Source organism: Simochromis diagramma, unplaced genomic scaffold, assembly GCF_900408965.1.
Source record: "Simochromis diagramma unplaced genomic scaffold, fSimDia1.1 OVJJ01000176.1, whole genome shotgun sequence".
NCBI lineage: Eukaryota > Metazoa > Chordata > Actinopteri > Cichliformes > Cichlidae > Simochromis > Simochromis diagramma.
The window spans coordinates 7,778,947-7,805,951 of NW_024386892.1; the positions used below are offsets into that span (position 1 = coordinate 7,778,947).

Genomic DNA, 27,005 nt, shown 5'->3' on the forward strand with positions numbered 1-27,005 from the left:
GAATGAAACAGAGAGTGAAAACGTCAAAGGAGTGAAAAAACAAAGGTAAATATGAAAGGTTAAAAAGAATATATAAGGAGAGAAGGAGTAGAGGAAGACGAGAGAGAGAACAGGAAACAGAGGAAATGAGAGAGAGGAGAGGGAACGTGATGGACAGTCAAGAAGGAGAATACAAGGAGGTAATGAGAGAAGGAAAAGAAAAGGGACAGAGGAAGGAATAAAGAAGCGAAAGATAATGAAAAAAGCAAAGATTTGTACTTGAGGGAGTTAAAGAAGTGAGAGGAGTAAGAACTGGAAGAGGCAGAATCTACACGGACTCTAGTCATCCCTCTGCTGGCGAAAGCTATAAAGACCCAAGGCTACATGATGCTTTCTTTCCTTATCTGTTAACTTTTCAACTGATTTATGTTGATTATAATTCTGAACTGCAAGCAAGCAAGACGGCACTGTGGCAGTCGCTACCCGGTGGTTCTTGGACAGCACACATCTGCCAAAATAAAGTGTTAGAAAATACAGGAACACTTTTTATAGCATCAAGTCACTTTCTGGGATGTTGATCTGGTCGATGGAGTTGAAGATAGTGAAAAGTTTGGAGAGTGGGGGAGATAGCACCTTCGTTTGACACCCTACCTCTCGTTACTTTGCTGTGTTAGTATCATGTTAGAACACAATATATGGTGAATTTATTTTATTTATTTATTTATTTGAAAGAAAACACCTAAAAGGAAACTGGGAGAGATTAAAATAAAGTTTAATTTAGGAATTGTTACGCAAAGGATTTCAGTAGATTCATGTAATCTGTTTGGTGTCGAAGAAAATAAATGTTTCTTTCGTTCCCGTGTGCCCACTAAGATCTGAACCAGATTCCCTTAGCAACAGTTACCAGGGACTGTAGCGCGGGATCCGCACTATGAAGTGACGTATCTTTACCAGGTGGTGGCAGTAACGCTCCGCCAAATTCCTCTACGAAGAAGAAGTCCTGCTCTAGGGTTTGTTTGTACGGCCCACACTCAAAAATTTCGCTGTTTGCCAACCGCCAATAAATACTGATAAAAAGAAGAAGAAGAAGTCCTGCTCTCTTATTGGTTCAATAGACGATCTTGGGTCACGCTGATGTATCATTTGGATTTTTAAGCACAGCGGTGCAACATGCATCCTATCGTCCGACTAGGAACACCAGCTTTAGTCATTACGTGAGACAAAGTAGGTACGAACATAGAATAACAAGATTCCTATGAGTTCATAAAAGCATTTTATCCTCCGGGCAGTTCTTAGAGCACATGACAACAGTTTAGCAGTTTAATTGAGTCGGTCTGGGTTGCTAAGCTAACACGAAGTGAACATTGTAGCGGTAAACTGAAGGTAGGTTAGTTAAACTGGCTTTATGTATCGCTACCCCACAGGGTGGGTGCATTGTTTCTATGGAAACTCAGTTTCGCGTCAGCTAACACCATTTTATCACTTAACGTAACCAAACTAGACTTATAAGTAGGCTAATGTGAAGCTAAACTGAAGCGGCATGTCAGCTCACACGTGAATTCTCCACGCTTTCTCTGACAGTCGTCACTATGACAAAAGTCAGCAGCGACAGCCGTGAATATGGGACGTTATAGTTTACTTCAAGCTAGCCAACTCCCCACGTTCGGTCTTACTGATCTATAGGACATCGCCACAGTGTTCTATATGCCCTTAATATTACCTGAAGCATGTTAGCCGTAGTATACGTTACGTAAAGGCACCCAAAATTAAAAATGCATACGGAATACAACAATCTGCCCCCATTATGGCTGGGCTATGTGTTCAACGGCCGTCATCTCAAATATAACATATAATTGGAACACAATCTGACAGAAAATATGGGGGAAAAACAAAAACAACTGCAATTAAGTGAGTTAACCACCAACACAGATATAGTCTTCCAGTCACCCAATGTTATTCTTCAAAGATTAAACCATAAAGATGCAATATTTCTAAGTAGTTTAATGTCAGTCTAAAACTTGTTCTGTAATTTAAGCAACCTAAAATGTTCACAACCCAGTTTTTCAGTGACACAAAAATTTGGATTACCTGTGACCTCGTATGTCCCTACTGCAGTAAAATGGCTCGAATATGTGCAAATACTAAGTGATGATAATATGAAAGGATTTTCATAATAATTAATAATAACTGACTGTGCTTTTTTCTCTTGTGCTTACAGTATTAGGGCTGAGAGTGGACAGTTTCATTTCCTGTAAAGTGACTGAGGATGATATGATGGCTGTGGGGGATCCCATTCTCCTGTCAAGTCCTTATACCTTAGTGTGAACAATCTGGTGCAGCCACATATCTTCCCGCAGCAGTATATGAGAAAATGACGGAAAAACACCTCCTGATGAACCAGAGACTTAAGATTCAGCTTGAATTACGTATACTTCACACCTGAAAATATCTAAACCTGCAGCACAACCACAAGTCAATGTTTTCCTGCTTACCTCCAGCCCAGATGAGAGGCCCAGACATTTGCCATGGAAGTAGTGGTTACTGTTGGTCTGGCTTTATCAAGAACTGGTTATCTGTTTAGTTGGAGTTGACCTTGAAAATCACCAACTTTGGGTCAGCAAGAGGAGGAGGAGCTTTCAGCCATTCATTTATTAGTTTTCTCAACTGTCAAATTGTTTACTGTGATCACCCAAAACTCTGCCACAAAACCAGCCTTTAGAAATAAGGACGACATCACTGGTTTTTACCATGCCAACCAACCAGTCCTCCCCCTGGGGTGGAGGGAAGCTTGTGGCTTGTTCTAGTGCAGATCATCCCAACACCACAACCCCTGTAAGTGCACAAGCCAAGACAGTTAGAGCCACAAAAGTGCCTTATAGTTATGTCTCCTTTGAGCTATCGAGGAAAAATGACCAAGCCAAGTCACCGGTGGTTGCTGTTTGTGAAAAAGGCGATGGCACCTTCACCGCTGTGTCAGATGGAATTCTAACCCCAAACAAACTGCTGGTACCAGGGCTGAAGCAGACTGGCTGCAGCCTAACAGAGGCCAGTAACAAGATGGAAAACCAGGTTGGCCTTAATGTCCAGCTGCCAGATACCATGCCAAAATCTACATCGTCTGAGAGCTCTCAGTCTGCAAACATTTCAGCAGTGGAGAGTCATCAGGCTGCCACAGGCGATGCACTTATGGGACTGGGGGCAGTGTCTCATCAAGATCTGCTGATTATAGGGAAGCAGGCTTCCCAGCACACCAAGAAGCTGACGGTGAGTGCTTTTCCAGCGCTGATGATCATTTCTAGGAATGTTTTGGGTTGCAACCAATTGCTCAGGCCATTGTTTAAACGACTGTGTAGTCTACAGCTGCCTTTATATTTTAGCATGTCCTCTGACAGAACCTCTGAACAGCTGTATAGCACTGTAAAACATGGATATGGTTATCAGCAGAGTTTCCTGTGCAATGGCTGCATGTTTGTGGGTAAAGCCCATTTGGAACACGCTTCGTCCTGTACATTGTATTCTGTGGAGAGTTGTGTGTTGTACAAGTTGTATGTTGGGTCTTTTAGTAATTTTGAAGGTATTTAAATATATTTTGTATACAAAAGTATTTTTGAGTGGGTTGATGGAAAGAACTCGCTCCCATTTTGCAGCTGGAAGTGAAGTTGAGTTATCAGTAGTGAGCAATAACTTGTACACTGTAGATAATAATTAAATGCAGGTGTAATAATAATTACCATGATTTAAAAATCATTTTAGCCACGTCTAAGCTCACTTGACTGGGATTTAATATGTGGCACACTTCAACTAATGTAATTCAAGGAATCAATAATTCCATTATTTGATATGTTCTTGCACTAAAACAAGATTCCTGTTGTGAATAATATGTTCCAGATTTTAGACATTTAAAGTTGTTATGATGCTTAATGCTCGAACTCACGAAAGCCAACTTTTATTTCTACTTTTCCACACAGTGCTTGTTGTAGGTGCAGCCACAACAACCATCATGGTTTGTTTTTCCATAAATATGTTTGACATGTTCAAGTCTAGTGATTTAAACCAATCATTGTGTAGGGCTGTATTAGGGATCAGTAAAAGCAAATAGTTCATTATAGGCAAAACCGTAATTTAGCCATCTTCAGAAATATACCTATAATTTTAGGTTTATGCAAGTCTGTCTGATATTGTTTTGTTTTCTCCGCAGTGTGAGGCTGCAGACTGTTTCTCTTTGCCACCAGTGCCTGATATGTGCCTTAGTCTTTGTCAACATCAGGGGCCAGCTGTGGAGAAGGATGCTTCCAGCCTCGACAGCACAAACGCTGAGATGAGAAGCACAGGAGGAGAAGCAAAACCTACACAGAGGAGTTATTCAATCCCACCAGCAGCAAAATACGGTCAGACACACAACAGCAGCACAACTTTGTTTGACATTTCTTTTGACTGTCAGCTCCTTGTGAAAGGTGTTCCTCTCACAGTTTTGGGAGCAACTACAATCACCAAGTCCCAAAAAAGAGCATCACTAGATCTAACCAAGCAGATCCCATGTAGTCTGCTGGGAAGAACCCAGCCCACATGCAAACGTATCAGTTCCTTTCCAAACAGTCCCACGCCACCTTTGAAATGTGCCAGTGACTCAGAAAAGCCACCTCCACCAGACGCTGCTGCAGGTAATCAGAACCTTTTGTTTGCTTGTGCTACACCCATACTAATGGAACCCAGGACGTGGAGATTGTCTGGGTATAGATATGAATATGAGATAACAAACTAATTTAAAGGTACAGTTGTTTTTTGAGTTTTATTAATAGAACAGCAAAGAGTATTGTACTCATAAATGGTAAGATCAACACATCTTCCAGCTAATTGACTGATTTTCATAAACTTTAATTAATCCATTGAACACTCATATGAGCAGGCACCGGTTTGTGGGAGATGGAGGATGGTTTGGATCTCAGACTGTGGAGATATGGAGTTGGCATTGGTTGCAAAATCTCTGTGCATTGAGATTTTTCCCCAGGCCTTATTTTTTCCAGTGAGGTAGATGTCACTCCACACCGTCACGCTGCTAAGGCTGTTGTTACCCTGTTGATGCAGCAATCAGCTTAGCGTTCTCCGCGTCTTCTCTGCACAATGAACTCTATGATCTAACTGCACTAGACCCAATCTGAACATAATGTTTCTCCGTATGTTAGGATTTCAGTGCACATATTGCAGCACAGCAGTGCAGATGGGCCTGGCGGTGAAGTGCAGTTAAATAGCTAGCTATGGTTGTCGAGAAGCTGATTCTGAAAGTTTCCTTGAAAGGACATTTTTCCATCAAAGGTTGTTGTGAGTTTGTTTGTTAAAATGGTTTTATTCTGGCAGAAAGAGCAAGTAAAATAAACTAAAGGTCTGGAGGCCGGGCAAAAAAGATGGAAGGAGTCTGAGCCGGCCATGCAATGGGCTGTAGGAACATCTTTTCTCCCGTAACGGAAAAGTTAAACTAGCAAACAAAGCTGCGAAACAAAGTGTCTTTGAATGGCAAAGATGCAGAAATGTGTGCATATAGTACAGAGCCATGGCTCAGTGTCTAAATAAGCATTTATAATTCTAAACTGGTTTGAGTTGCTGCTCAATACAGACAAGCCAAGGAACTGACCTCCCAGCCCATTGTTCATCAGTGGGCTAGTTTTAGTCATTGTGCAGATGTCCTGTTTATAAGGTTGGAAACCTGCAGTCAGCTGAGACAGTCACCTGGATGATGACAACTCGTTTCTCCCACTGATGCTACGCCCAGATGAACAGAATCAACCTTTGGGAAGCCCAAGCAAAAATGTTGGACTTTTAACTCTGTGTCTGGGATCCTTATACAAGTCAACACAGCAGCATACAGTGGGGCAAAAAAGTATTTAGTCAGCCACCGATTGTGCAAGTTCCCCCACCTAAAATGATGACAGAGGTCAGTAATTTGCACCAGAGGTACACTTCAACTGTGAGAGACAGAATGTGAAAAAAAAATCCATGAATCCACATGGTAGGATTTGTAAAGAATTTATTCGTAAATCAGGGTGGAAAATAAGTATTTGGTCAATAACAAAAATACAACTCAATACTTTGTAACATAACCTTTGTTGGCAATAACAGAGGTCAAACGTTTACTATAGGTCTTTACCAGGTTTGCACACACAGTAGCTGGTATTTTGGCCCATTCCTCCATGCAGATCTTCTCGAGAGCAGTGATGTTTTGGGGCTGTCGCCGAGCAACACGGACTTTCAACTCCCGCCACAGATTTTCTATGGGGTTGAGGTCTGGAGACTGGCTAGGCCACTCCAGGACTTTCAAATGCTTCTTACGGAGCCACTCCTTTGTTGCCCGGGCGGTGTGTTTTGGATCATTGTCATGTTGGAAGACCCAGCCTCGTTTCATCTTCAAAGTTCTCACTGATGGAAGGAGGTTTTGGCTCAAAATCTCACGATACATGGCCCCATTCATTCTGTCCTTAACACGGATCAGTCGTCCTGTCCCCTTGGCAGAAAAACAGCCCCATAGCATGATGTTTCCACCCCCATGCTTCACAGTAGGTATGGTGTTCTTGGGATGCAACTCAGTATTCTTCTTCCTCCAAACACGACGAGTTGAGTTTATACCAAAAAGTTCTACTTTGGTTTCATCTGACCACATGACATTCTCCCAATCCTCTGCTGTATCATCCATGTGCTCTCTGGCAAACTTCAGACGGGCCTGGACATGCACTGGCTTCAGCAGCGGAACACGTCTGGCACTGCGGGATTTGATTCCCTGCCGTTGTAGTGTGTTACTGATGGTGACCTTTGTTACTTTGGTCCCAGCTCTCTGCAGGTCATTCACCAGGTCCCCCCGTGTGGTTCTGGGATCTTTGCTCACCGTTCTCATGATCATTTTGACCCCACGGGATGAGATCTTGCGTGGAGCCCCAGATCGAGGGAGATTATCAGTGGTCTTGTATGTCTTCCATTTTCTGATGATTGCTCCCACAGTTGATTTTTTCACACCAAGCTGCTTGCCTATTGTAGATTCACTCTTCCCAGTCTGGTGCAGGTCTACAATACTTTTCCTGGTGTCCTTCGAAAGCTCTTTGGTCTTGGCCATGGCGGAGTTTGGAGTCTGACTGTTTGAGGCTGTGGACAGGTGTCTTTTATACAGATGATGAGTTCAAACAGGTGCCATTCATACAGGTAACGAGTGGGGGACAGAAAAGCTTCTTACAGAAGACGTTACAGGTCTGTGAGAGCCAGAGATTTTCCTTGTTTGAGGTGACCAAATACTTATTTTCCACCCTAATTTACGAATAAATTCTTTACAAATCCTACCATGTGAATTCATGGATTTTTTTTTTTTCACATTCTGTCTCTCACAGTTGAAGTGTACCTCTGGTGCAAATTACTGACCTCTGTCATCATTTTAAGTGGGGGAACTTGCACAATCGGTGGCTGACTAAATACTTTTTTGCCCCACTGTAGGTCGTGTTTTACACAGGCTGTCTTTGGTTAATACAAAGGGTTAGGGTTGACACTGCTAGCATAACGGACAGGTTTTTGACGGAGCTCCCACACAAACGCAAAGCAGGAGATGAAGCATCACTGAATATGTTTCCAAACCAACTTCATTCCAAGCCAAAGACTAGAAAATATGGTGAAGCAGATCTTCCCTGTGGCTTCACCTGCACAAGTGCCGAGGTAGGTCTCCCTGCAGGATTGGGTTTCCCTGCGTCGGGAGCAGCGCTGGGCTCTCCAAATCACGGACAAACAGGATCCCACATTCTTGATTTTTAGTTCACAAACACTTCTTATAAAGACTAACTACTCCTGACATGTTGGAGATGTTTGGGGGGGGGGGATTTTTCTTCTAAAAGAAAGGGGGGCCTAGCAAAAAAAGTTTGGGAACCACTGGGTTAATATGTTTCCACCCACTGTTCTTTGTTTCAAATGTTGCAAAAAAAAAAGTCACAAATTTTTAAAAACACATACTCGGTCAACCGTACCCAGCATTATGAGTCTTTAGATATATTTTCATTCTCAATAATTGAATATCCTTATTGAAACAAAGGAGGCCTTTTTATTTATTTATTCATTTGTTTGTATGTTGTTCTTTTAATTTAAAGATTTTTAATGGGCCCCAGTTTTGTATTCACAGTACTGTGTAGTTATGTAGCACAATCCTGTAGTTAACATGCAGATGTTTCCTCCTGTCCTGCAGGAGCCTTGGTGGGCTCAATGACCAATCAGATTTCAGCCATTCACCTCACAAGACAGGGGCAGCCAGCCTCAGAATCAGATTTCTTTCCATCCCTTTCCTCTCCTTCACCGACACAGGAATCCCTGCTTGAAGAGACTCCCCCTCCGCCTGGGTGAGAATCAGCTACATCACATTTCAGGTTTCCCTCCTTCACATCTTTCCTTTAGTGATTACACTTGATTTTGCTCAGCCCAGAGCATGCTGCACAGGCGGGTGTAGAAGAAGAGGAGCTGGCTGATGAGCTTGCCTGCAGTGATGACGGTGAGACGTTTAAGTAAACTCTATCATACTTGTGCTGTAGTTAATCAGCTGGTCAGTTTTCTGTTGATGATGTTATATGACATGTTGTATAATTATGTAATAATATAGTACTGATGAGAACATTGTTATTTGTTGTTGAGTCAGACAGCTCCTCCATCACTGGCACTTCATCTGGAGGGTGCATCACTCTCCCCTCCTGGTAAGACATGCAGTAACCATACACACACCATCACTGGTTTATTTACTGTGACCTTCATAGAACAAATATTCTTCCAATTCCAAATATGGTTCTTTGTCAATTGAAAGGGAAGTAAAAGTAAAAAAACAACAAAAAACACGCAAACATGCTGCACAGGCACATTTACTTAAGCGATATTTAAAACCTAACATAAACACATTCTTCAGCAGATCCTTTTTATCAGTGCGCTCACTTAAAATGTGAACCTGTTGCCACAAGCGTGGCAGCAGCATTGTGGTACAACACTGTAGACGTAGCAGTGGTGTCAGAACGAACACCAAGGCTCGTCTCATGTTTGCCAAAGCACATCTTGAGTTTTGGGAAAATATTCTGTGGACTGACAAGTTTGCATTCCTCATTACACCCATCTCATAAGAACACCATCATACCAGCAGTCAGATATAGTGGTGGTCATGTGATGGTGTGGGGCTGCTCTGCTGCTTCAGGACCTGGAGGTCTTGCAGTAACTGATGAAACCATGAATTCTGCCCACTTTTGCTAGCCAGCCTTTGTGCTTGATCTCTGCACTTTTTGGTAGCGTGTTTATCAGCATTTATCAGAGTAAACAGGTGTTGTAATCCTCCTTGTGAGCCAGCCGTGACACTGGCATCCAGTGTAGTTACGTAGGAGGATAAAGATCCAAAACACCAGCTCTCTGAATCACTGAGGAAAATAAATAAATACATCACAATAATGGTTTTGCAGTCAAAGTGTGTTCTTAAATCCAATTAGCACTTTTTATTTACTTGGGTTATCTTTGTCTAATATTACAATTTGTTTGATGATCTGAAACATGCAAGTGTGACAAGGATGCAAAAAAATAAAAGGAAAACTGATGACATAAATAAAATGTAAGCACCAAAACAGTCTATGCAAGTTTTTCCTGAGAAACTTTAAGTAATAATTTATTTAATACTAGTTTATCAACAGTAATGATTGCTTTTATCTCATCATCTGCTGACACAATTTTGTCATTTATAAAATGAAACTGAATTAGAAGAATCCCCGGTAGAAATGATTCCTCTTCTGCTTAAAGCCGTCTTCACCACCTAGTCTAAAGAAATTGTCCAAACTCCAGCCTCCTCTCCTAACTGGAATATCTGAAGTAGAGGAGACGAGAGCAGATTCCAGACGGGTTGTTGCAGAAACCCTGTTAATTCCGAAGTATTTCAACTTTTTCCTGCAGCTGGCTGTTACTGATTTATTAAGAGTCGCAACATTAGTGGCTGTAGCTCCAGCACCTTCTTCCCATGTTATGCTGCTCCGCCACAGCAGTTATTTGGGACACATATGAGACTGTATACCACCACAATTACAGCACTTCCAGTACTTCAGTAACCTGTGCTTTTACTCTGACCTTCAGCTAGCTTTTTTACCATTTTCCATACCATACCAGCTTTATTTATAAAGCACTTTACCCACTTTAATTTCCATCAGAAACTTTTAAAGATTTGAACGTTCCTTTCAGGGCCTGGTGCTTTCTGATTGTTCTCCTAAAGTAGTGTCAAATGTCCATCTGTCCATCAGAGCTTGTGAACTCTTTCAGTTCAAAGGGGCAGACAGCTGGAGAGTGGTGGAAAGGTCTGCAGCATTGTGCATCATATTGTTATCCTCTGTTATGGCGTGAACAGTAGAACTGCCTACCAAAGACTAGGAACTGATTCTCTGTAAAACCACTCTGGATCAGGACTGCTATTGTCACATTTGTTCCTTTTAACCCATCCAGCTGATTGGTTTGTGTTGATCTAAATAGACTGGCACTCTAAATAGAATAACACCCCTCCCTGAAAGCTAAAGCTCCTGTATGTCACAAATCCCGTCAAGCTTACCTGTCATCACTGGAAGAAGATCTCTGCTTCCTATGACTGTCATGTGAGTGTTCTGGCATCTTTGTCTGATCAGGTTGACTGTTTATCATTTAACTTGTCATTTTGAGCTAGGGCTGTTCGATATAACGACATATATCGGATGACGATATAAAAACATCTATCGTTTCATTTCACGCTATCGTTTTTTTCGTGGTGTCACAAAATAAACTGTTTACAGCAATATTTTTTCATGTTCTGATGGTCACTGTAGTTATTATTAATTTCTTAAAGTTCTCTCTTTCTCTTATATTTAATATGACCACAGTACAGACAGACAAGCGCCTGTTTTTATGCGTTGTCGTTAGCAACAACGACGGTAACACCATCGCATGTCCGCTTGTTTATTTTTCACATAAACCTTTCACAATAAAGCTCAAGATCCTGTTGAGACTTTTCAAAATAAACTGAATCACGTGAAAGATGCAGAGTGTTTACGGATGAGAAGTAAAAAAGAGCCGCCAGGTGCTAAAAAATAAAGCTTAGACTCAAACGTTAGAACAGGCTTTTCCCCGCAGCACGCCGTGTAATAAATACTCACAAAGAAAACGGCGGCCGTTACAACTTCTGTCTAAAAATGTGTCGTTTCATGCATCGGTAAAACACTCGACTCCAGCTACATGACGCGCAGCTGGAAACACTTCACGCAAGTCGAGCTGCCCGAGATTCACAGGATTTTAATGTTAAATTTCTGTGATTTACATCGTTATCGAGGCGATAGATGTCTTATATCGGGATATGAGATTTTGGTCATATCGCACAGCCCTATTTTGAACCGCCTTTGAAATACTGTCCTATGAGATGGTGTATTTGCTTGCTCTCTATGAGCAGAGGAGACTTGACATTACAACTGTGAACCAGATGCCAGTGTCTCGTAGTTAGAAGTTGGCAAACGTAACTCTAACCATGAGATGTGGGCATAGGGATGATGTTCATTACTTTGTCTTTCTGTCAGCATCGAGGAGCCAATGTCGTTGGAACCAGGAGACAGTCAAGAGGAGCAACCAGCACTAGTTCCCAGTCTGTTTCCCCGTATCCCTCCGACCCTCTACTTCAGCACCGCCAATGAGAAAGGTCAGAGTTGTAACTGTAATATAATAAGTTTACTATCACAGATCATTGATCTTCAGTTATTTATATGTCTCTGCAACACCCTGTAACTTATTGATTTATATCTTTACAACACGTCCACATGATCTCATTTATGGCTTTTTTCCTTTTGGGGTCACCAAACGTTTGGTTCCACAGCCTCAGTCACTGCCGGGGCTAAAGCAGCATGGAAAATAACTAAATCGTTTAGATATGTTTAAGAAGTATTTTTAGACTCCACAGTTACTGCGTTGCAGATATTTACAATGCTTGTTTGTCTAAAAAAATGTTTGCTCTTAGCTGGAAGATTGCACTTCTGGTTAATTTACGACTGAATTCGCACTGAATTGGTCTAATTTGTGACTTGTTAGCTAATCAAAAAGTAGTCGAAAAAGTTTAACCCATATATATGTATGTGTATATATATATATATATTAGGGGTGCAACAATACACAAAATTCACGGTTCGGTTCGGTTCGATACTTTGGTGTCACGGTTCGATATTTTTTCGATACAAAAAAATGTTCATGCATTTTTAATTTGTCATTTATTAAAATTATAAATATATAACTCAAAAGTACAGTTTTTAAATTTAACCCTAACCCTTGTGCGTGTTTTTTATTTTGACAGCGAATGCGCACCTGCGGACCACTTATGTGCAGCCCTGGTTATTTAGCTCGTCATATTGCAGCCACAGAAATTCGTTTGTCCATGAAACCATAAAGCTGCACTTTCTTTTTGCCTTATAGTCTGATTTGTCATAACTTCTCCGTTTTGTGGTAAGCTTTTCTTTGGCTGTCACTTCTTCACCCTGACCTGTCTTATTTGGCTCAGCAGAACTAAAATATATATCCTGCTGCTTTTACACACGCACTCACATAAGCTCAGCGATTCTCTGCGCGATCAACCTCTCACATGTTTAAGCTTGCTGCGGGAGATTTCACTTGTCATGTTTGCATAGTAAGCTAACAATTAATAAGACGATGTCAGAGGAATTGGTGCACAAATTATCATCACTCACAGATCAGTGCTGTCGCTCTCTATACACAGTTCGCACGATTGCAAAGTGAAAGCAAAAAAACAAGCGCAAATTCAAACGCGACTTCAATATGTCACATATTGACAGTGGCTCACCGATGCCAATGACATAATTACCCAGCTACATTTCTGAAAGAATGCAAAAGCATTGACATATATTTTTCCTTCCTACAATAGCCCGACGGGCAGGGAAGAGAGAGATTTTGGTAGCCCGACTGAAAAAAATCGCTAGCCCCGGGACGTCGGGCTAGCGATATTGCAAGCCCTGTATCTGATTGAGGAATCACTCATCTTTGGAAAAGAGAGTTTATTACAGAGAAATGGCTCTTTCCAAAATAAAAGCTATACTATCCGCTTCTTCTGGGCTATATTCTCAGCAGCATATTAAACATATCAGGTCCCCATAAGGAGACTCATGTGCTAACGGCTGTCTAAATGACTCGGCTAAAGTTAGTAGCATGCTTGTTGTTTTTGTCTTTGCACTAGGATGATGTCGGCGTAAATGTGCAGTCATATTCGTTGTGTTCCCACTAGTGCTTTCAGGTTAATCTCGTTGAAATGACCTTAACGCCACAACACGGCAAATCTCCGTTAACGAGCTACCGCCGATCGCTCCGTGCATGGGGCTAGACGGCAAACACGTTAACGAGCTAACTGCGCTAACACACTAGTTCACACCAATGTAATTGAGCATTGCATGGCACATCCAACATACTGTTTTACTTTAGTCCATGACTCGCTTACCTTCAGGGTCATACGTCACATGAAAACCAAAATAATTCCAAACGCCAGATCTGAATGAGGTTCAATTTGCCTGTTGCAAGTAGAGCTTAACTTCTGTCTCGCTAGCTTGCCCTGCTCTCTTCCTTCTGACTATGCTGTCTGTGTTGAGCGCTCAGTGGATCTGCGCTCGACAGTGCAGCCTAGGCGGAGTAGTCGAACACAGATTCACTGAGCGCTCAACACAGACAGCATCGTCAGAAGGAAAATTGATAAAATAAATTACAAATGTTGTATTGTTCGATACATATGCGTACCGAACCGAAAGCACTGTATCGAACGGTTCAATATCGATACGAATATCGTTGCACCCCTAATATATATATATATATATATATATATATATATATATATATATATATATAGATAGATAGATAGATAGATAGATAGATATATATATATATATATATATATATATATATATATATATATATATCTATATATATAATATTCTATATATATAGCTAGATATATATATAGATAGATAGATATCTAGCATCCTATAGATCTATATAGCTATATATCGAATATCGATATATAGCTATCGGATATATTAGATATAGATATCGATCTATATCGATATAGCTATCGATATAAGATATCCATAGATCTCGATATCGATATATATCTATCGATGATAGATATATAGATATCTATAGATATAGATATAATAGATCATCTTATCGATAGATATCTATATATATATATAGTCATAGATATTCATAGATAGTATCTATAAGATATAGATTAGATTATAGATAGATTATCTTATATATATATCATATATATAGATAGATATATAATATCCTTAGGGGTGCAACGATATTCGTTATCGATATTTGAACCGCTCGATCCAGTTGCTTTCAGGTTCGTCACGCATAACTGACTCGAGTATCTCCTCTATTATATATAAGCTATATCTATATCTCTACGATATCTATATATATATATATATATTACTATATGATATATCTATAACTAGATCTATATCTAGTATCTAGATTCATAGATATATATAATATATATATCTCAGATATAATATATCTATATAGATCTATATATATTAGATCTATAATATCTATATATATATATAATAATATAGATCTCATAGATATATATATATTATATATAGATATATATATTTAGATATACTAGATATATAATATAGATATATATAGCATATATATATATCCTATTTTATATATAAATACTTATCAGATATCTCTATTGATATAGATCCTAATACATATTATTAGTATACTAATCAAATTTGTGCACTTGATATGCTGTGTTAGCATAGTATACACCTATTTGAAGACCTTAATCACATTTTTTTCAATAATCAAATTTGTGGCACTTTATGCTGTGTTTAGCATAGTATACACACAACATCAGATCAGCCTCTGAAGTCATGTTAGCAGTGAGAGCTTTTCTGTCATGTTAACATCCACACACCTGTACAGAATGCACACCTGACCCCTCGATAGATGCTGACCTTCTGTGTCAGCTGACAAACCGGGAACATCAGTGGTTTGAGCACCTGTATGATGCGTTAGTTATGTTACTAGGTTTGTGTCCATTTGCATAACTATTTTCCAGCACAGAGTGAGGGACACCTACGCAGTCGTACTTGCATGCAGTTCTCATAAAAACCAGCAGCACATAGCTTTGGATGGCACTGTGCATAGGTCAGATGCTGATGGGTGAATTCAAGCCTGGAACAGAAAAGGAGCTTAGAAAACAGGATGAGAAGGAAAGAGTGGCTGCACTGTTCAGCGCTTTGTTTGTCATAACACGTGTCTGAAGGCCCAACATCAGCATGAGCAGGAGAAGCCCACAGACATGTTGTTAGGGACTCTGTCCCCTGGTGACCGTAAACTGCTACAACACGTGGAGATCGGTCTGCAAAGCTGGCTGTGTGCTGGAGGACCAACCATGCTCCAGCCTTTACAGTCCATCAAGCTTTTTTACAACTTCAGTAAGCCACCCAAATCCACACACCACCTGAACTATGCTGTCTGTCATTCATACCTACAGCCATGCAACACCACCAGAAACCAACCAGTATTGCCAAGAAAGAAACTTTGAAAGATCTGCATTAGTTTCTCCAATACTTGTAGGTTGCTGGTTAGTGTGACCGATACCACAAGTCTTTATGGTGTGGTTGTAACAGAGCACTCCAGACAAGTGCATAATACCAGCAGTCTCCAAAGTAGGGCTGCCACAAACGATTATTTTGATAGTCGACTAATCAGATCATCATCCATTGGATGTAAAACGTACAGCTGCTTCCACCAGCAGCATCTGCTCTTATATAACTATCATTAGCTTACAGCTCAAAGTGTTTAAGGTCTGTGCTAACTAAAAATAAAAACAAGATGATAGTTTGCAGATTTGCAGATTGTCTCGGTGGAGTTTAATAAACTCGGCCGTCTGCTCCTTCATATCTAAAATATAACAGGACACTGGAGTAAACTCCCAACCATCTCACACTTCTGATGATCAGCTGTCTGCTTGACGTTTATTCAGCTGTGTAAAAACTATAACTTTAATCTCAGCCAAACAGATTTACTCAGGAACAAATAAAACACTGAAAAAAGCCAAACAATCAAATGTTTAAGTTATCTGAGTGACTTATGTATCATGTTTAACCTGAGTAGCCAAAGACCGCAGGGGTTTAAAAATGATGTTCCAGGAGTTCGCTGCTCTCGCCGGCTCTAGTGACCCTTGACCTCCCTGTCGGCTATCAAGCTGGTGGGTAACAGATGTCTCTGAAAACGTTGGAGCACTTTTGGAAAAATGTGATTACTTGATGAACCGAGCAGATATTTGAAGTTTACACAGCTACAGTCTCACCTGAAAATATGTTAAACGTTTATTTTGTGACCCAGAAAGATTAATAAGAGTGATATTAAAACTAAGCAGCTGCTGCCATTGTTGGAAACTGGAATTGGCTGGGCCGCGCTATGAATTCTGGGATATGGTGGGTCACGAAGGATACACCTGACCCATCCTCCAGATCTGGGGAAAAAGAGGACTCATTTGACAGCCGAATTTGGACAGGCTTCGTCGCGTCACTGTAATCGGCCTTCAAATGCGGCCTCAGGACGATGCGGCCCCTGAATTTGGACAGAAGGCGTTTAACGGCAGCTGGCATCCTTCTTAGATGCAGTGCCGCCACCTTCTGTTTCAGTCCCTTACTACACTCTTAAATCCTACTGCAGGATCTTACAAAGCTTCAAACGACGCGTCGACTGTTAAAATAGTCGTGACGATCGTGACTAGTCAAGTAATCGTGGCTACTTCAGAGCCTACATTAATGCTGCTGGGTAAGATAAAACCCATGACAGAGGTTTACTCATCAATCAAACGTGGTGCATTGTTACAAGAGTAATATTCAGTGATCTGTAGATTTCCGGTCTATCACAGTATGTAGACCATTGTATGTGCCCAGAAAACTCCAGCATACATCTGTAGAGCCCACCCTCAGATAATGAGGATAACCCAGGCAGAGAACAATCCTCTGGGGGGCGCTCTCACTTAGTTTGAGCTCTCTCTGCAGTAGAGTAGCACTTCCTGTTCCTCTCAGAACAAACAGAGCACACTCTCCTGCCTCTGTACCCTCTTAACAGAGAAAACTATTTCCTGATCATTTCCTGATAACATTTACAATAATTGATTACACAGCGGTGGAGAGTGGACTTTATCACAGTAGATGTCTTTCTGAAAGCGCTGTGAAGTTTAAGAATATAATCCACCCACTGTTATCATCTTCAATGCCCTGTACCAACACAGAGCAGAGCAGCTGCCTGAACACTACTCCAACACGTGTTGATTATTATGTTAATATTTTCACTTCTTCACTGTATACACCTCTGGATACTGTATTTTACAGCATGTGTTACCTGTTAAAAGAATGAATCGTGTTCTTTGCAGTGGAACTGCTTCCTGCAGAGCAAAGGCGACTGCTAAAATGGAAGATGAGCACCGTAACTCCTAATATTGTCAAGCAAACCATCGGCAGATCACACTTCAGAGTCACAAAGAGTAAGTTGTTACATGTCGCTACATGTCACACACAGATATTGCTGAAACTGGTTCTTTGAAAAGCTCTGTGATTAGCTGTGACAAGATTGCTTTTTTTCTAAAATGATTTGTGTACAGTTAAAAAGCAGTTTTTCCTTCCCACTGTCGCTGAGTGCTTGCTCATAGGGGTCATATGATTGTTGAGGTTAGTGTATATCTGTGGGGGCAACAAAAACATTAGATGGTGAAGAATTTCATTCTAATATTTAAAGGCTAAGATAAAAAGGTAACTCCTGACCCTGGCTGATAAACACGTGTTGTCACATAGAAAGCCATGACTGGCTGGGCTGCTGGGGACACCACATGAAGTCTCCTGGCTTCAAAGCTCTTGGAGAACACCAGAAGGTCAGCACCTGCACATGGACTACTCTTGATAGTACGCTGAGAAAGTCCAGATTTTGACTGTACTTTTGTGTATTTGTGTGTCCCAGCTGAACCATTTTCCAGGAACATTTCAGATTGGGAGAAAGGACCGGCTGTGGAGGAACCTATCCAAGATGCAAGTCCGCTTCGGCAAACAAGAGTTCAGTTTTTTCCCCCAGACCTTTGTTCTTCCTCAAGACATCAAGCTGCTCCGCAAAGCCTGGGAGGAAGGGGGCGCCAAACAAAAATGGATCATCAAACCTGTACGTTCAGTTCATAGAGTGTAACTTTATCAGAGGTGGAAAGAGTACTAAAATATTTTACTCAAGTAAAAGTACAATTACCTGTCTAAAAATGTACTCAAGTAAAAGTAAAAAGTAGCTCATTTAAAATTTACTCAGAGTAAAAGTTACATAGTTACTTTTTTGTCAGCAGGAGGACAGCCTCTTCTGAGTAGTGCGAAACAGACAATGGGATAAATCTCAAAGTAGTTGTTTTTTAATTAAAAGAAAAACTTTACAAATTAAAGCGCAGTGGCAGTTAAACTGCAAGTCTATACATCAAAATGGATAATGGTCACCAAACCAACCAATTCTTTTACATGAGAATGTGTTCTAAACTGTCAAATAAGAGAACAAGTACTGAATTGAGCTGTACGGCAGCTGCTATAAAAATGTGTTTTAATTTTTTAAACTTGGCCCTGCTCTGTTAATTTTGAGGAGCAATTCAATTCAATAAAACTTTATTGATCCTGAAGGTTGACCCCGAAGGAAATTGGGTTAAGGATGTCGACCTTTGCCAGCGCCGACTTACCCTCTGACCATACATACATTACACAAACATCACATGGGGAAGACCGGTCAGAGAGTGTTAAGTTCCCCCCGAAGGGGTCTAGGCATGCGAGTGAGGGGACCAGTAACAAATGAGTCCAGAACAGAATGAAAGGAAAACAGACCAGTGTTTTTAATAAATAAAATAGTCTTTATTATAGATCATCATAACATAAGGAGCCGGCAACGCCGTATTACCAATAACATGCTGAAAAAAGGGAAAAAAGGTTGCAACAACAAAGAACACAACAACCAAACAAAAACTCCACACCACGAGGAGGCACTTCCAGGGGCCCGCAAGCTCACCCTGTCACTAACAGCAGCTGGCTTTACTGCTGCCAAGGCCCACAAGCCCACACTACTCACATAAAGCAGCTATACTGCTTCCACAACTCCACACTTCAGGCAGGCCACCTACACACCAAGCAGAGACACCCCACGCCCTGCTCACAGCTCATCCCCAGCTTATATGACCTCAGAGAGGTGATTGCTGACTGGGCCCAGGTGGTAAGTGAGTCCAATGAGCAGCAGCTGTGTCCTGGGGAGAGAGAGAGCAAGAGAGAGACAGGGGGGTGGAGCAAAAGAGGAGGAGGCGGAGAAAAACACCACGCCCACACAAGGGCAGTATCAGGAGGCCCAGCTAGGGCCGTAACAAAGAGGTATAACAATGGAAAATGCACCACATGAGGAAAGATAAGGAGAAACAAATAACTCCCCCCAGACTGAGCTCCAACAGGGAGATCAGTTTGAGAACAGAAAAAAATCACCTCTGCACAAAGCACATGTTATTCTTTTGCCTGCAGTGTGAACAAATGTGGCTTAAGTAAGAAAGTAGTCGCTTCTGTCTTCTGTCTAATTTAACTATTTTTAAAAAAAAAAAAAATTATTATTATTAACAAACAGGAAAAATGTAAGTAAACTTACCTCTACATGCTTGCGCAGGTTTGATGTGAAATTTTTAAAAGCTGCTAACTCGGTCTCTCTGGCAAACACAGCTTACACTGCATAATAAAGCTGCTGCCTTTCTTGCACTTGAAGCTGAAATGGTCCCTTAAATACGGCCAGGGGTTCACATCCGTTTCTTCGAGTTCAGGGTCAGCAGAATTCGACGGGGTTTCTTTTTTCGCTGGATCCGTACCGCCGATGTCAGACTCCATCTTTATCCTGACCCAACGCTAATTTGTTCTACTACCCATCATTCCCTGCAGTATTTCCGAAGCGCAATGTTGTTGTTTTGTTTGTTTGTTCTTTTAATTTACTCAGTAACGGGTGTGATTGAAAATGTAGCAAAGTACAATGCTTTTTAAAAAATATACTTAAGTAAAAGTAAAATTACCGACTTGAAAAATGACTTTAAAAAGTACAAATACACAAAAAAACTACTCAATTACAGTAACGCAAGTAAATGTAATTCGTTACTTTCCACCTTTGAATTTTATGTACCGAAGATCTGCAGGCACGTCTGTGAGCACCCATTGTAATAGACAGCACACGATCTGCCAGATTTACTTAGCAGGGATATTAGCATAAAAAACATACACAGCACACATTCATGCAGGAGCTTCCAGTTCATTTCATCGACTAAAGGAAACTAGCTGCTCAGACGGAGCGAGTAATCTAATAACAGAAATTTCACTGTCTTTGTGGAAACAACAGTTCAGATGAACTTCCCATTACAGCTGAGATGGTTTGTTGTTGTGGAGGTGGAAGCAGCTGGTTTATTAAAGTCACAAACACCTACGGGGCAACAAACATGTGCAACAATACAACTGTCTGACACACATTAGCTTTATTTCCTTAAGATAATTAAATATGTTATGTTATAGATTATAAACTAGAGACAGGTTGAACTATGGAAAAAACAAAGTGTCATTGTACAGCTCTGTGTGTCGGCACTGTTAACACACAGAGGCTTCCTGTAGTCTGAGTAAAACCACTGTGTGGATCCACCTGCACATATTACACATGATTTATATATGAATCGAGTAAAATATGTTTGATTTATGTTTTAGTTTATTGTTATTACTTGTTTCCTTTCTTTTTTTCTTCAATAGCCCGCATCAGCCAGAGGAATAGGCATTCAGGTTATCCACAAGTGGAGTCAGATGCCTCGTAAAAGACCTCTACTTGTTCAGAAGTGAGTAATCCTTTAATAGTTTAGAGCTCAGCAGCCTAAGTAACTCAGTGTTGCTGCATTAACATGCTCTAACTGGATGTTTGCAGGTATCTAGATAAGCCCTACCTCATTAGTGGGAACAAGTTTGACTTGCGGCTCTACGTCTATGTGACATCTTACAACCCACTCAGAGTCTACATGTTCTCAGATGGACTGGTTCGATTTGCTAGCTGCAAGTGAGTTTTCCACCACGTTGATCGTGCCACTTAATTTCACATGGGATGCATATGAATGAGATTCAGTTATCACCCCTCCATGCCTCTAGGTATTCGTCTTCCATGAAGACTCTGAGTAATAAGTTCATGCACCTGACCAACTACAGTGTCAACAAGAAGAACTCTGAGTACCAGACCAACAGTGATTACAAGGCCTGCCAGGGGCACAAATGGTAACACAGAGAATCGAGCTGAAGTGTGAATTGTAGAGAATGTGACCTTTTGACCTTTGGGCACAGATGTCTACTCCTCGTCCGTTCTCTGGCTGTAGCGTTTTGGACCAGTGGACAGCTTATCAAGGAGCTTTTAGTATAACCTGATAAGGAAATACAACAGTGTAGTGTAGAATGTCTTTGCTGTTTCTGTATGTATGACTTGGGAGGATATTACTTTGTGTTTTCAGGGCTCTGAAGGCCTTGTGGCAGTACCTCGGGTCAAAGGGAGTCAATACCACCCTGATATGGGAGAAGATTAAAGACATCGTGATCAAAACTATCATAGCGTAAGTTTGCCTGCTCAGTGACTGGCTGCAGAGATCAGTTTGTTTGTATTATATCTTTTAGCTAAAACCATCTGCATCCATAAACTACTCGTGCAACAGACAGACTCGCAGACAGATTCCCACCCATTATTTAACTGTTCGAGCTCAAAGGTTCTTTTCCCAGTTTTAATTGCTTCACAGCTGAGTCCCTATCTAGAGTAAATATTGGTATTTGATTTGAATCTTTGTTTTTATTTTTATAGCCTGTGATAGTTTTTTAGATGTGTATTTCAATGCAGAAATTGTGATATCTTTCCACTGAGGAACATGTCCTTAAAAATGCTCTAAAAGGTGCTAACCTCACAAACGTGCTGCACCTTTAAAGCTAAAAAGGTTGTTAAAAGAAAAGACCCCTGTATGTATTTCTGAAGATTAAACTGTGCATTAGGACAATGATTAAGATGCTGAAATCAGCTTCCTCCCTCCCGTGTCGTGGCCAGGTCAGAGCCGTATGTTAACAGCCTGATGAAGCTGCACGTTCGGACACCTTACAGCTGCCACGAGCTGTTTGGCTTCGACATCCTGCTGGACGAGAATCTCAAACCCTGGATTCTAGAAGTGAACATATCGCCTAGGTAACAAATGCCCACATTAAAATAACACATTTCTTTAAAAAAAAAAGTTACCTTTAACTACATCTGTAACTCTGATCCAGCCTTCACTCCAACACGGGGCTCGATGTTTCCATAAAGGGTCAGATGATCAAAGATCTCCTGAACTTGGCTGGCTTTCGTATTCCTTCAAGAGAAGATGTGGTTACCCCCTGCAGCAGTGCATCCAGCTCCTGCAGCAGGTAACAATAAGACACTACCCCTCTGGGTTTTTAGCTGCAGCCTCAGAAATGACCTCGTAATGAACGTGTGTGCACTTGTTTGTTTGTAGTTTGTGTGCAGGGAATGGAGAGAGGCCCAAAGTGGATCTGTCTGCTGATGAGAAGGTCAAAAGAGCCTTTTATCTGAAACAGGGTGAAGCTAACCGGGTACACACACACAGGTTTACACAGTGACTTTAATAGTTTAACAGGAAGCGTAAGTGCATACAGCTACAGGTTTTTTGGTTATTATTATTTATTAATTAGTTGCTTGTGGTGGAAACAAGCACTGGTTTCATTGTTAGCAATAACACAAAGAAGCAGTCATGACCTTGTGCCTTTCATTCTCTCTCTCAGGACTTGATGCACACAGTGTTGGATGTTTTGACTCCAGAGGAAATCCGGGTTCTGGCAGAGAGTGAAGATGAGCTGAACCGTCGAGGAGAGTTCGAGCGCGTTTTCCCATCACCATCATCATCTCGCTACCTTCGCTTCTTTGAGTGTCCAAGATACCTCAACATCTTACTGGATGAGTGGGAGCAGAAGTACTGGAACAACAGGGCGAAATGTATGTGCACTGCTGTTTTGAAATAAGATAACGGTCACCTGACTGATGTTAACTTTTCTTTTAGGTTTTGCAGTTCTTGATAACTGTAACTTTGTCAAAACACTGTCAGATTCTGTAGTTTTCTCTGATCTCTTCCCCCATTTGGAACAGGATTGATATGTTTAGCTGTCTGTCTGAGTGATGTCCAAAAATGAAGCAGGCATTAAATCAAATTCAGATTTTATTTGTCACGTACACAGTCATACACAGTACAATATGTAGTGAAATGCTTGGACAACTGCTCGTGACCTAAAGAAAACAAAAAGGAAAAGGCTATGAATAAGATAGGAAATAAATATGAAAAATTAAAAAGGGTAAATTTAACTAGGAAGGAATAAAATATAAATTAAGGTTAAAAATGAAATAACTGTACAACACAAATTAGAATGAAGGGTAAATTTAACTGGGAAGAATAAGATAAATATATAAATTAAAGTTGAAAATAAAATAACTGTACAACAAAATACACAATATAGAACTATATAAGAATGTATGAAGAAATCTAAATAAATATATACACAATAACAGCAGCTGTACAAGTATTAACTGGAAATGAAGAATATAGTGTCCAGTGTTGTGCAATCCACATTATGTCTTGTGCAGTGCAAATATGCTTAAAGTGATTTAAGTGATGAAGTGAAAACAAAGTCCAGAAAGTCCAGTGTGTGTAAGAACTGTATGTGTGGGTCAGTACTGTGTGGTGGTGTGATTGAGAGACCGTATCGCCTGCGGGAAGAAGCTCCTCCTCAGTCTCTCTGTGTTGGTCTTCAGGGAGCGGAATCGCTTTCCTGACCTCAACAGAGAGAACAGTCCGTTGTTGGGATGGCTGAGGTCCTTCACCATCTTCCTGGCCTTGGTCCAGCACCGCCTGCTGTAGATTGAGTGCAGGTCAGGGAGCTCGGAGCGGATGGTGCGCTCAGCTGACCGCACAACCCTCTGTAGAGCTCGTCTGTCCTGCATGGTGCTGTTCCCGAACCAGGTTAAGATGTTTCCCGTCAGGATGCTCTCTATGGTGCACGAGTAAAAGTTCCTGAGCACCTTGGAGGGCAGTTGGAAGTCTCTCAAGCGTCTGAGGTGGTAGAGACGCTGACGGGCCTTTTTCACCACGGTGTTGATGTGACAGGACCATGACAGGTCCTGCGTGATGTGAACTCCGAGGTATTTGAAGCTGTCCACTCTCTCCACTGGGCACTCGTTGATGACGGGGGTCTGGTAGTTCCTCTCCTGCTTAGTGCTGAAGTCCACTATCAGCTCCTTTGTCTTACTGACGTTTAGAAGGAGGTTGCTCCTCTGGCACCAGTTCTCCAGATTCCTAATCTCCTTCAGGTAGGCCGTCTCGTTGTTATCAGAGATCAGGCCCACCACGACGGTGTCGTCAGCAAACTTGATGATGGTGGTGGAGCTGGTAGTGGCCACACAGTCATATGTGTACAGAGAGTACAGCAGGGGGCTCAGAACACACCCCTGGGGGGCTCCAGTGCTGAGAGTGGTGGAGGCTGAGACATGTCCGCCCATCCTTACTGCCTGTGGTCTGCCAGTTAGGAAGTTGGAGATCCACAGACACATAGATGAGCTGAGTCCCAGATGCTCCAGCTTGGTGGTGAGTGTGGAGGGAATTATGGTGTTAAATGCAGAGCTGTAGTCTATGAAGAGCATTTTAACATAATTCCCCCTTCTAGTGTCCAAGTGAGTGAGTGATGTGTGGAGGAGATGAGAGATGGCATCGTCTGTGGAACGATTTGGACGGTAAGCGAACTGTAGTGGGTCCAGTGTGTCTGGTAGTGAAGAAATGATGAAGTCTCTGACCAGGCGTTCAAAGCACTTCATCACTACTGAGGTGAGGGCTACAGGGCGATAGTCATTGAGAGAAGCAGGGTGGGGTTTCTTCGGGACAGGAACAATGATGGACTCTTTGAAGCATGTGGGGATCACCGACTGAGATAAAGAGATGTTGAATATCTCAGTGAACACAGGAGCTAGCTGGTATGCGCAGTCTCTGAGGATACGACCTGGGATGCCGTCTGGTCCTGCTGCTTTCCTGGTGTTCACTGCATTATAGATATTTGGGAGAAAACGCCCACCCCCTTAGAGCCTGCGTCTACTTCCAGACCACCGAAGAAACAACCATAAATCAGTAACTATTTCAGCTTCTTCCACATCTGCACCAAAGAGTAAATCAGTGAAATGTGGATTGTTAAACATCAGGTCATGAGCTAATAATTGATGATCCTCACAGAAACCTGGTGATAGCAAGATGATTATGTTGGTTTACATGAATCTATATCCCACAGTATTTGTCTTTCTAAAGTGCTGTAACTAAGTTTAAGGATATAATTCACCCACTGTTATCCTCTTCAATGCGCTGTACCAACACAGCACAGAAACAGCTTTAGTGAAGGTTACAGATGATCTTCTTATGGCCTCTGACAGTGGACTCATCTCTGTGCTTGTCCTGCTGGACCTAAACATGCAAATCAGTCCCTGCATGATTGCATTGCTCCGCCCATCAAATGGTCTGTGTATATATCGCCTATCGTCGGTTATTGGACTGATGAATTTTTACATATCACCCATCCCTCGTGTGTATGGTGGTAAAAACCATTCTGGCAAAATGAACTAATAATAACATCAAACAAACATAGAAAAGGTATTGCAGCTCATGCGACTCATGATTGTTATCTGCTATTTCTGATTTATTTATTTTAAGCTGTCGGTACTCCAGTGGGCTCGGGGGCACTAACCTTGTAGTATGGTTTGTTCATCTCCTGCTGGTCCATGTGCAACTTCACTGTTATGTATTCAGCTGGGTTGCTGTGACTTTGGCGTGTAGCCACAGAGGGAAGGTAAAACAGTGAAACTGCAGCTCAGGTTTGCTTTGTCTTATGTGCAGGTATCAGCCTACTGAGACCTCTCTGCCAGCAAGGAGTCCATCTGGGAACCAGTGACCCTGCTCACATGGTGAGAAACTGCAGAACAATGAAAGGAAAACATAAAACTAGAAGAGAAAGTGGCTCCTTTAAAATGCTGAAATCAGTCTGTCTTTGTAGTGGTGTAAGTACAGCTACAGCTCCAGGTTTGAACACAACAGACAGGACGTGGTTAGCCCTTCCAGAGCCAGGTACAGGGTTTATTCCAGTAATACACCTATCATATGGAAGTTAGAGTAATAAAGGATGTGGATTTATTGCACACTGGTCTCTAAGTGAACTCTGCTGCCCTCTCCTGTGTTGTCCTTCAGGGTGGTGGTCAGCCATCAGCTCTGGTCTCAACGCAACAGCAGTATTGACGAGGATCACCAGCAGTGCCTGGATCACCAGCAGTGCCTCGGCCCGGCCTCACCCACAGCCTGCTGTCCCAGCAGTCAGCCTAACTCTGATGATCTGATTTCCTAACCCAGAATACACTGAAAGCTCAGGGTCTGTTTCTTCCCATCCTCTAACCAGTGCTGTCATTTAGCCCTCACCAATCACCAGAAACAGCAAACAAACTGTTGGAGGGAGTGGATTTTTAGGGTTTAACCCCCTATTTTGTCTCGTTTTAAACTAAAGATTAATAATATATCATTTGTTAAGCGTCTCGAAGGTGAGGTGATGAGTAATGGCATAGCACTGTAATTCTTGTGTCTTTAAAAATGACTGTTGGTTTTTAAAAAGAGCCTCGAACATCTGTGTGGGACTGGGAGCTGTTTGTGTGTCACTGCTAACTTTGGGGGTTTCTCTGGGTGAAGGTGTTACTGGGTGTTTGACAGAATCTTGTTCTGATGATAGTGACTTACAGGGTCTTGCTTGATGATCAAATATTTACTAAATGGCCTATGATGTGCAAATTGATTAAAGTTTGAGCAGTTTGACTTGAACTTGCAAAACGGACTGTCCTTTACA

The 27,005-nt window shown here is 41.5% G+C and overlaps 1 protein-coding gene across 6 annotated transcripts; it reads left to right on the forward strand.

Annotated features, from left to right (window-relative positions):
• The first annotated feature begins 933 nt into the window (after positions 1-933).
• ttll4 (tubulin tyrosine ligase-like family, member 4) lies at positions 934-26,980 on the forward strand. 6 transcript variants are annotated; one of them, XM_040034125.1, is made up of 22 exons: positions 934-1,203; positions 2,198-3,243; positions 4,178-4,367; positions 4,449-4,640; positions 8,186-8,336; positions 8,415-8,485; positions 8,630-8,684; positions 11,544-11,662; positions 17,432-17,542; positions 17,850-17,926; positions 18,013-18,207; positions 20,829-20,911; positions 20,998-21,126; positions 21,216-21,338; positions 21,569-21,667; positions 22,147-22,281; positions 22,362-22,499; positions 22,589-22,685; positions 22,875-23,085; positions 26,015-26,082; positions 26,172-26,242; positions 26,363-26,980. In XM_040034125.1, exons 2-22 carry the CDS (start codon positions 2,728-2,730, stop codon positions 26,514-26,516), a joined length of 2,985 nt encoding a protein of 994 aa, XP_039890059.1. In that variant the 5' UTR covers positions 934-1,203; positions 2,198-2,727; the 3' UTR covers positions 26,517-26,980. The 6 variants fall into 6 exon arrangements, with proteins under 6 accessions (XP_039890059.1, XP_039890057.1, XP_039890056.1 ...); XM_040034123.1 differs by having other exon boundaries at positions 934-1,207; positions 4,178-4,640; XM_040034122.1 differs by having other exon boundaries at positions 4,178-4,640.
• Positions 26,981-27,005: the final 25 nt, after the last annotated feature.

What these genes read in the sequence shown, in the direction of transcription:
- ttll4 (XM_040034123.1), top strand. Translation starts at nt 2,728, where the DNA reads ATGCCAACCAACCAGTCCTCCCCCTGGGGTGGAGGGAAGCTTGTGGCT. An exon ending in TGCATCACTCTCCCCTCCTG is followed by an intron (nt 8,685 to 11,543) that starts GTAAGACATGCA and finishes TCTTTCTGTCAG; the next exon opens with CATCGAGGAGCCAATGTCGT. An exon ending in AGACCTCTACTTGTTCAGAA is followed by an intron (nt 20,912 to 20,997) that starts GTGAGTAATCCT and finishes GGATGTTTGCAG; the next exon opens with GTATCTAGATAAGCCCTACC.